The sequence below is a fragment of the Myotis davidii genome, unplaced genomic scaffold, assembly GCF_000327345.1.
Source record: "Myotis davidii unplaced genomic scaffold, ASM32734v1 scaffold821, whole genome shotgun sequence".
In the NCBI taxonomy this organism is placed as follows: domain Eukaryota; kingdom Metazoa; phylum Chordata; class Mammalia; order Chiroptera; family Vespertilionidae; genus Myotis; species Myotis davidii.
Window position 1 is genome coordinate 4,355,411 of NW_006295269.1, and position 11,293 is coordinate 4,366,703.

The window sequence follows — 11,293 nt, forward strand, 5'->3', positions numbered from 1 at the left end:
AAATATTTGATAGATTAAAATCTCATTTTAGTCCACCATGACATAAGGTATTTCCTGATTTCCACCAAATATTCATTCTGCAAATTCATTAATCAGAGGTCAGTTTACAATGGAAGTTTTCAATCAGAAAAAAAGTTTTATTATAAGAAACAATGCCATCATGTAAAAATGCAAAAAACTGTGCAATTTTGGCAAAATGTTTAAAAATATCTACACATTTGCCCCCAAAGGACTACAGTACTTACTACATACCTGAGCACTGAACATTGAATGACATTTAAACTGCTTCACACAGGGAATATGATTCCTTGCGGTATCACTTCCACTTTTTTTCATGCACCAATGAGATGAGCTTGATCTTATGCATCGACTTTGCAGGATAACAGAAAACAAAGGTGGGAAACTAAAAAATACAATTAAAACTTTCCTATAATATAGTTATACCAAGTCCAGTTTTTAATGTCTAAAAAATATATAGGAAAGTGCTACATACGTTCTTCAAATGTAAAAACAAAGTTAAAGTGGGACAGGCATATTTTAGACCTTTATTTTATTTAATTCTTCGGTCCCATTGTGCATTTTACTTATATTCTTAACATACTATGCAAATGTACCTTCACTATCTAAACATATATTCACACATATTACTCATCTTAGTTTTCTTAGTCATCTTAGTTTCATATCCAAATCATTTAAAAAGTGGCAAAGTATCCTAGTTATATAACTTAACCAAATAGTTATTCATACAAAATTCAACATATATTCTATTCCCGTAGCAAATTCTAAACCTTGGCTTTGACACACTATACTTAGATCACACTCCCAACATAAATTTTTATAGTAAAAGGACCAACTGTTGTGCAGATCAACAGAAAAAAAATCTATTGTGGGACCAGAGCATGTTGTACTCCTATTGGTCACACGGCACATGTAAATTACTAACTCAGCGTTCTATGTCATATTTTCAAGTAACGTATTTTTCCTAAATAAATACAGAAGATTGTCAAAAAGCATCAGGAAATCTTAGATACTCAACAAAGCTTTCAAAATAAATTACATGAACATCTCTTGCAAAAGTTAATTACTTCTGTTTTTTCTTCTCCTTTGCACTGCAACACTTTAAAGATGCTTGAAAAAACTCACAGAAATAGTCCCCAAACAGCATAAAGATGAAGGAAAAACTGGGAAGAAAAAAGGTTATTGGTTGACAAAGTTTATAAAGAGATTATATATACATTCTCAAGGCCAGTAAGAAAAAGAACCACATATCTAGCTTCATAAGGCTAGATTTTAAAATGTTAATTCTATAAATCCTGTCTACTTTGAATTCTTCTTCAGAAAACATTTCCTACAGTAGAGGTCTAAGTTTGGAAAGTTTCTGAAAAACGAGGTATGTGATGCAAAGAGGCAATGTTTTAAAATTGTTTCACAGTATCACATCACAATTTGTACAAGAGTTTCTAATACAAACCATGCCAATTTGTTTTCTTTAAGAAAATCAAAATATTCTAGTTGAGGACAGACTCTGCACTATACCTGTATCCTTTACTGATTATTCTAGGCATAGTAAAAAATAAGTTACTGATCCATATATCTACCTACGGTATTATGAATGAGTTGGTTTGTCCTTTATGTGAATATTCCTAACTGATGGTTAGAAATTCATCTGTTAAATATGAAACATGATTTAGTACCTATAATGCTACGGTCCTACTCACTCACTCTTTTCCTTCTCAATCACCTTCAGCTAGAGCAAAGTTTTCAATGTAAAAATATTTATCACTGTTAAGTGCAAAAATTAAAAAGAAAATGAGGTTTTAATTGTCACATGTAACTTAAAAGCCATTAAATTCAACCACTGCAGGAGTTTTGTTTCTGTAAAACAGAATTTTAAAAGTAGATATGAAACTTCACATTATGCTCTGTGCAGAACAGAAATAAGTTACCTTTCATTGTACCGATTAAGACTAGACAAGTAGAGGATGGAAAAGGAGGTCAGGTAACAAAATGGCCTGTGTTAGGGCAAACTATGTTCAATCTTCTCACTATTCTAAGACTGAGTTAGACCAATAACTGGCCATATCTTGCTATTATGTAAGTAGAGAACCTTGTGAAATCACAAGAATTCAACAGTAAAGTATGATGGCCATAGAACTCGTACCAACTTGAAAGGTAGGCATAGGCTCAGACAACTGAAATCTATCTAGCTAAACACACGAATGAACTTATTATGCTAGCACCAGCCACCTGTGAATGTGAACCCTTCTCAGGATTTTCTAAATAAGACAGTGTTAGCATGTGAAAAAGTTATCAACAGAAAACAGCTACTTTAAAACTTCAGCTTAATTTAAAGCTATATGGGAAATAATATTATGAAATAATTAGACTGAAAGTTCTTTCTGAGATGATGTTTTTCCCTTCGAGTTACTCTAATAACAGAACACATTTAAATCTCAGTACACTTGAAAGCTGTACATATATATATATATATATATATACACATATATATATATTAAAAATGAGAATCTAAGTTAGTGCTTCTCTGTGTTGGAGAGGTCACAGCTAAAGTCCTAGTGATATTGCCTCAGAGTTTTACCCGTATTTAAAATAAAAAGTCACATCACACACTATTTTGGATGACTCTAACCAATAATACCTTATAATTGCTCTTATAAGACTGCATAGTTATTAATTCATCTGGTATCTCAGAGACTATCACAAAATTCTAGAATGAAAATGATTGTTTTTATACCAGAAAAAAAAAGCTGATAATTGCACTTTGTTACCTTTTGCTACTGAAATGAAAACATCACAAGGATGAAAAGACATCCCTCCCTACACTGTAATCTTTCAGAGCACTCACTCCGTGCACAAACTCTCAGCTTTCTTAAATACTGACAGCACTTCTTATACCATTGAAAGACTAAGTTTCCTCAAGCAGTAGATGTCAGTGAGCTCACTAAGGCCGGCTATTCAAAGGACTTTCTGAAGACACTGAGGATAGAGTTTAGCAACAGCACATTCAAAATGCCGGCCAAGGTCCCAGAGCCGATCTGGGGTCTCATATACTTTCATCCATTGGTCAGTGATGTCATCATATTGATAAAGAGAATTTTTTCTGCTGGTTCTGAAGACATGTTCCTCAACGGTCACTTGAGTAGCTCGAACAAATAAATGAAGTTTATTCTGGAAAAGTACCAGTTTCAGGTATGGATTGATGGATTCATCACATGGAAAGTCCTTCTTACGAGTCCATTTATTTAGCTCAATGTCATAGGCTTCTACAGTAAACATGCGTTGATGATTTCCACAGGTTCCAGCTATGTAGGTTCCAGCTATGTAGTAGATAGAGTCTTTGTATACAGCTGCTAAGCCCTGGATTCTAGGCACAGTCATAGGGGTTAAAAAACCCCAGTAGTCTTTTTGAGGCTCATAGAAGAGGAAAAATTCTCCTAAAAAAAAAAAAAGAAAGAAAGAAAAAGAGAAAACAAGATTATGTACATTTACATGTCTCTTTTTGGTTGTATGTTGAAGACTAAAAAACAATTTTTCAAATATTTCACTTTCTAAAATATTGCTTTTATAATCTCCAGAGATACTTTATTTATAAAATAGCCTAAACCTTCTTTGTTCCATGGCACAACATAACACAGAATATTATAGTCAGCCTGAATTGGGAGTGTTCATAATGGGGAGAGGTGAGGAGTGATTTTGGCTTGATGGCAGAACAATAGTTAAGACCTTGGTTTGGACCTGGCCAAGTAGCAAAGGTTAGAGTGTTGTCCCCATACGCCAAGGTTGTGGGTTCAATCTCTGGTCAGGGCATACAAGAAGCAACCAATGAATGCAGAAATGAGTGGAACAACAAATCAGTGTTTCTCTCTCTCTCTCTCTCACCCTCCCTCCCGCTCCCTGCTCCCTTTCCTCTCTTCCTTTCTCTTTCTAAAATCAATAAAAACTTTGAAAGAGATCAGCTAAAAAACTAAAAAAAAGACTTGTTTCCATTTATTCTATCCAATTATATATTTCAGAAAATTTATCTTAAGCCAGTTCTACATAAGCATTATTACTAACCCAAGGCCTGTGCAAGAGCTGGCCTTCCTTCCCCGGGCTGCCAGCACTGGCTTCCCTTGCAGCCTCAGCTTCGTCCTTTGACATCTGGTCTAATTAGCATATTATGCTCTGATTATTATAGATGGTTAGCCAGTGAGGTCAAAGTATATATATAGCTTGATCAAGAATAAGCCACTATAAATTTATTTGCTCATTATTTATTTAATTAGAAGATAGTACATGAAATTGTTCAGATTTGTGTCTATGGTGCACTTATGTGTTCCTTTTAATATCGTCATAATGCAAAGACAAATATTCAAGAGGTGAAAACATGCTTTACATGATAGAAAACACACACATAGTTTATAGAGGTGACTTTGAGTCTGTTTCAATTCTATTTTAACAGTAAAAGAGGGTGCTGAGTCAGACTGCTAATATTAAAATGTCTGAAAGAATTCAACTAGTGAAGATTTATAGGAGTTTAGCTAATTATAACATTTCTATAAAATCCTTGATATAAAAATCTGAACCCTTTATGAACAGATTAAATACCTACATAAGCTTCTGACTACTCATGTCAAGTTTGTTTATATAAAGAGGCTTTGTTTAGATTAGAAATACCTACTTCTAAATTGAGCTTCTCCTTGAAAACTGTTTTGAACTAGGTTTACTCTGATCTACAAATTTAACTGTCTGCTTAATAGTGATGCTGTAATTTCAATTTTTCTTAAAATAGCTTGTTAAACTCCCTGCCTTCACTTGCACATCACCTGCCCTTAAATAATGAACTTCTAACAGGATTCTTAGTAAAGAATATAGCAATTAAAACTTTCTAACGTGTACTACCCCTTTACAAATTTCTTATGGAAAGGAAAGATGATACACAATAGAAAGCTGACTTTTACAATCGAAAATCCACTTTAGTAAATTAAAAGCAATGATGGGCAGTTAAGAAAATCCTCAGAGCCTCAGATTCCTCTTATATAAAATATAATCTTGGATCAAACAATGTTCATTCCAGCTCTGAAATTCTATTAATTCAATGCTACTTTGCTTTAGTATTTATAATAATATACAACCTTTACCTTCCAATTGAGTGTCTTACAATTAATTGTATATTCATCAACTAACTGGTTAGCCAGTGAGACCAAAATACATGTAAAGAGAGCTTCATCATATTGGATGCTACAACCTATACAACCACACTCAATAGATTATACATCCATTCTTATCTTCCAGTTTTCGGCAAGACCAACAAACCTTAATCATGCCTGTGTTTCTCAACTAAAATAAGGCACTGGAGAGCACTTCTCCTGGAGAATTAACTTTAAAAAAATGAGGAAAACAAGAGGCTAAGAACTAAAAACTCATGTGTATCTACAAAAAAGTTGCCCCTTTTTTCTTGTTTTATTAAAGTCATAAGTACAGAAAACATTCATATGTAAGCAATTAAGAAACACAGAAGAGAGATAAGGATGACGGTATTATTGACATTGCATTCAACATTCAAACTAAAATGTGTAAATCCAAACATAAGGAAAACATTAGTAATCTCAAATCAGAACCTTGGAACAAATGTCTTATTTATTCTCACCTAGTCTCTTTTTCTACTTCTCTTATATCATTTAAAATCTTTTAAAAAGCTACGTATATTGAATATTCCCTCTTATTTATAATGTTAAAGGTAAGAAAAAGGTGACATCTCAAAGTTTCCAGTGGGAAAAAAACTGAAAACAACGTATCAGGGAAGGTAAAATAAACTGCACTGAAATTAAAATTGGAAGGCTGTAATTTAAAACTTTGTAGCCTTTGAAATCATAAAGCTTATACAAAATTCTTGGGTGATTGATTACTATATCCTTAGTTAATGCTTTGTTCTTCCTCTTCTAAACTAATCTTTAAGTTCCATAAGAAAAATAGTTGCTACATCTCCTGATTATATATTATTGAAGAGCAAAAAAAGGTCATGTATCAACCTTGCTTTCTTATTTCAAGTCTTAAAAACAGCTCTTAGAAATAGTCCTTCAAAAATACTAAACTACTACTTATTAAAGAATGCTTTCAAAAATACTTATTCCACATGATGTCAAAACACAACAAGAACATAAGTAAAACACAATCTGACAACTTTATCTGCTACCCTTTCATGAAGAACTAAGCCACTTAGGCACCTACCCTGTAAAACATAGATCTTCTCTTTGTATTCCACAGCATTATGGAACTCCATTGCAACAGGCATTGCGCAAACAGTTGTCCAACAGTTTTCTCTGCTGTCATAGCACTCCACAGATTTTAGTGAGTTTCTCCCATCACCTTCATAAACACGCCCTCCAATGGCATACATCTTACCACAGCAATACACCAGCTTGCAGCCTATTCTGGCTCTCAGCAAGGATGGTTTGGATAGCCACCTGTTGGTGGAATGGTCATACATCCAGAAATCATTTTCTGCCTTATGGTCAATGGATACTTCGCTGCTGCTTGGCCGGTATCCTCCTGCGATGTAAATGTCATTATCTGGTGATATAAGAATCCCAACTTCTCTTAGATCATTTGGTGGCTTGCATAATTTAAACACTCTTCCTGTGACTATATCTAGACAAGGCACTGTTTGCTTCTTTCCTGAGTGTTTGTGGGCAGCATCAAAACATATGATCATTTCAGATGCAGTCATTCCAAGTCTTTGTGTACAGCCATTAGTATTGGATGGTCCCTTCTCTACATAGCTTTTGGCTATAGCCTGTGCAAACTGAGGTGGAATTTTCTCTATAAAGGTATCTTCCATTAGAGGAAAACGTATGCATTTCGCAAAAATTTCTGGAAGGTGCACTTCTCTTTCATTCTGTTCATATTCAAACCACCTTACAATGCTTTCATAAACATGCTCTTCTCGGTCCACGTTTAAATCATCACTGTCTAGTATACTTATAAGTTGGTCTTTTGTCAACTGGAGAAACTCCTGTTCTTTGGTGACACACAGAAACTTTTTACGAATGTATTCTTTTGACCGATATCCGAGTTCCTGATGACCATAATGATCGGCAAAGATGAAGACCCCAATAGAATTTTGTGGGTCCAAATGACTGATCATATACTTAGCGCACTGGTCTTGGATGGAAGGAATCTGGAAGATGCTAGCTGCAGTAAACAAGGCTTGAACGTTGGCCTCTGTCAGAACAACTCTGGAGGTGTAGGCGTACTTCAACACTAACTCCATTGATTCAGCTTCCACACCGACTATTCGAACTTCTTTTTGAGAACTTTCTGTAAGGCCACTAGTGAACATGGATCTACGAAGGAAAAAATACTTAATATTATATGTGCTCTATAAATAAAAATTATGGTGGCAAATATTTAGCAGTATAAACTTACCACAAACATAACCCTTGAAACTGAAAAATATTTCCTAATGTGTTTCCTGATATTCTGAATGGGGATTAAAGTTGCTCATCTAGCAGAAAAATGTAGTCTGACTAAACTTGAAAAATCTTACCGGGATCAGTCCACTCTATGCCAGCTCTGAGACAAAATATCCCAGGACACCTTCTATTCCTTAGAGCTCTTACCCAGGATTCTGATCAAGTTGCATTAGGAACTTGAGATCTTAAATCCCCAGCCCAGTCAGAAAGTTTAACACTTATAGGGTGTGAATGTGATGCATTAGCATATAGAGACTGTCTAGCAAAACTTCTCATGTCCCAGGGGAAATTTACAAGGCAACTCACGCCCAAAATATATCTTTAAAATTTTCATCTTAGAAAAACAAATCACTCTTCATAAGTTCTTATTTTCTACCTACTTGTATTTAAAACTATCTTGTGCATGCTTCCTTATTCATAATAAGGAATATAGAGCATGACTTACCCTTGGACATTTTGAAAACCTTTTCTTAAAAAAATATACGTAATATTCTCATAGTTGCCATATTTTACCTATTATATCTGTGTGAATAAAGATTATGGTAGGCTGATAATAATGTCTACTTCTAAAGGGAATTTAGGAATTAACTAATTCTTGGAGATAATGGTTTTTAAACCCAAAACTTTTGCCTTTGAGGCCAAGCTTTTTGTTTTGTTTTTTTATATCTGTGCATTTATGGGCCTTTCTTGGCCTAAACATTAAATAACCAAAGCTTGGCTCTTTAAGTATTAGTTATTTACAAACATTATTTGTATTTCTTTTCTTCCTTTAAGGTTTCTTTCAAAGCTGCTCTTAAAATTAAAATATAAAAATCAAATCCAAAGCTCTTTTAAAAGCCTTTTCAAAAAGGGACTGCGTGCCCTAGAATGCTGACTAGATGTCTATTGAAAAAAATTGACCTTAACATTGGTGATAAAGTTAACTATACAGACCCATTCACCTCCCATTTTATTTTCAAGTGTCACGCTAAGGAAAATATTCTTAAATAGGAGGATTTCCAGTCCTTTGGGTCTCTATCAAATGAATTTAAAAATGCAATCTGAGAAATCCTGGAGGTATACAATGACCCAGCTTGCCACCTGGGTTAACCATCTTTGAGTCCTATTTTTACTTCTACAATGTAAATGTTAAGTTTAATATCACACAGGCTTTTTTTGATGACTGAAAACTCGATGTTCCCATGTATGAGCTGGTTTTCAATTCAGATGCTGAAAAACTCAGCGACACAGTTACCAATTAAAGAGAAAAATAACGCCCTTCATTAGGCACAGATGAGCTCCCAAAGGAGTGCACTGGTCCAAGTCCCTTTATCATGGGAACCACTGCTGACCTGACAGGCGGGTCTCCCAACAGGAGCAGTGTGACACCTGATGAGCGCTCCTCAGTTCTAACAGGTGCTTTACGTAAACTCTGTGTAAAGCAGAAGCGCTTCAGTCACACAAAACCCTGAGCAGCAAAGCCTTTGTAATAATAGAATTTTAATTCTGAGAAGTCATTGGGATCATGCAACAGCCATGCCAGATCCACGCTATTCTAATGCTTCCACCAGTGATGCAAGACTTAGAAACCATTAAGTATGACTTTCCAGATTTCGCCGCAACTGCACTGTGCCAAGAAACTTCTGTACAAAAACGACAAGCAAGAGAAAAAAACGTAATCCTTAAGTGTTCTAGCCAAATATCTTCATTTGAATTCAGAGATCTAATTTCTTAGAAATTAAGAAAATGTATTATAGCATACTTCTTTTAAAGTGATTTGTCTAGGTCTTCAAAACTAATTTTAATTAAGTATGACATTCAATGATATAGGACAGTATAACATTTCAGTAAGGCACAGACATTTTCACTTTGAAGTTCAATGTTTTGGGTTTTTTTTTAACTGTTTAAATCTTATGTAATAAAAATTTCTGAAGGGCAACTTTGAAGAGGACCCTCACTCTTAAAAGCCATATAGAGACTAAGAAGCCTGGCTCTGGAATCAAATCCAACCTCTGCCACTTCCTAGACGATTTAGACAGGCCACTTAACCTGCACCCTCACTTCAGTTTTATCAAATGTAGATTGGGAATAACAACTATGCAGAGACAGAGTTTTAAGCATGATATAAAGCAATATATGCAAAGTAAGCTTAGCCCAGAGCTTGATAAGTATTTAATTATGACATATATTTCAATATTTTTATGCATAAATACCCTAACCATATCTAATGGATATTCCGGATAAGTGAATCTCACCAGTAGTTTCCATTACCAGCCCAAACGTCATAATTTTTGTGTGTCTTTTTTTCCTTTCCAGCTCACTGCCTCGTGACAGTTAATACTTAATAGTCCAATGACCTACCCAAGCAAGTCTAAATAGTTACATCACAAGCATGAGGGGGAAGTGACTATATTTAACTGTGTTCTGAGAAACAGGAACCAGAAACTACCATGTGGAACACTACACTGCTATATGCCCTATAAAGGTAAGCACCTTCAAAAGGAAACAGTGTGGCTGAGAAAATTACTTCCTGTTCATTCATGCACATTATTGGACATTGAATGGATTTTTTTTTTAAAAAAAAGAGCATTTGAAACAAAAGAACTTAAACTCAAGCAGGAAGCTGTCTTTATCACTGATCTTTTCTTAGAATGTGAAATTATATTTTAGACTCCAGTTTTAAAATTTAACTTTTCAAAGTTTTATACAAAGACGGATATAAATGAAAATGAGAACTTAGCTTTGAAATGCCTCGAAATCTTAGAAATAATTATTTGGGGCATAAGGTACACAGAAAACTGTATTTACTGCTTTTATCCCCAAGGCAGTAAAACAATCTATTAATAGTAGTTTCTTTTCAAAAGAGCAGGCTATTATGTTTTAAACTCTAAAAGAGTTACATGCACTAAAGGAGTATGCATCATAGACAAATGTTTGGAAATAATTCTAGACGGGCACTGCCCAATACCATTTCCAGGGATGGAAATGCCGAATCCGGGCTGTGCAGGTGGCAGCCACTGCCTCCAGGTGGCTACTGAGCACTGTTTAAAGTGGACAGTGTGCCTGAGGAACTGAAGTGTTTAATTGTGTTTGATTTTAAATAAAGTTTCGATGCCACATGTGGCTAATGGCTGCCATACTGGGCAGCACAATTCTAGATTTTCTGGTCATTTACCTGAAACAAACAAACAGAAACATACTAACTTAAAACAAACAAACACCTGCATTCTAAGAAGAATCCCACAAGTCAAAAACAAGAAAGAAACAGAAGAAAATAGGGACTGTTATCCTTTTCCAGGAAACAACCTCCTGGGTGTCATTTCCGTGCAGCGCGTCCATAAGGTATCAGCGGCCGGTGCGGGGAGGGGCAGGGGGTGGGCGGGACCTGGCCCCTCAGCCTTCCCCGCTGCCCTCCCGCCACCTTCGTACCTGAAGTAGGGGCTGATGGCTGCGAGGACGTTTCTATGGCAGGAAAATGCTTTCCCGCGATCCACTTCTACTACAATGTCTGTCAACTGGCCTTCCTCGTACATGGTTCTGAGCTGCTTAAGAACACTGCACGCGTGAGCGGGGTCCACGGCTTCGCCGGCGGCGTCTGTGGACGGCGTCCCGGGCGGGGGCGGGGAAGGCTTATTTCCATCTAGGAGAGAAAGCGGACAACCACGGGAGTTCGCGGCCGCGGGCGGCGGCGTGGGGTGTGGGGTGTGTGTGTGTGTGTGACTGTGCGTTCGCCGGCTTGGCGTGTTTATTCCCGCACGGAAGCACGTATGTGCACACATGTCCACCACCCAACGGGGCCCCGGGCGAGGCAAGCTGCGAGGCGGGTTCCCGCTCCCGTCCCG

At 36.2% G+C, this 11,293-nt stretch overlaps 1 protein-coding gene across 3 annotated transcripts in view; it reads right to left on the bottom strand.

Moving 5' to 3' along the window:
- Positions 1–773: 773 nt before the first annotated feature.
- KBTBD8 (kelch repeat and BTB (POZ) domain containing 8) overlaps positions 774–11,293 on the bottom strand; it is an 11,025-nt gene continuing 505 nt past the window's right edge. Inside the window, exons 2-4 of one of the 3 annotated variants that reach the window (XM_006769948.2) lie at positions 10,881–11,091; positions 6,229–7,343; positions 774–3,452 (exon numbers count right to left, since the gene is read on the bottom strand). In XM_006769948.2, coding sequence (XP_006770011.1) covers positions 2,974–3,452; positions 6,229–7,343; positions 10,881–11,091 — 1,805 coding nt within the window. In that variant the 3' untranslated portion in view covers positions 774–2,973. Of the gene's footprint in view, positions 3,453–6,228; positions 7,344–10,880; positions 11,286–11,293 lie in introns of those variants that run through there. The other 2 variants (XM_015567950.1, XM_006769947.2) reach the window with 2 other exon arrangements.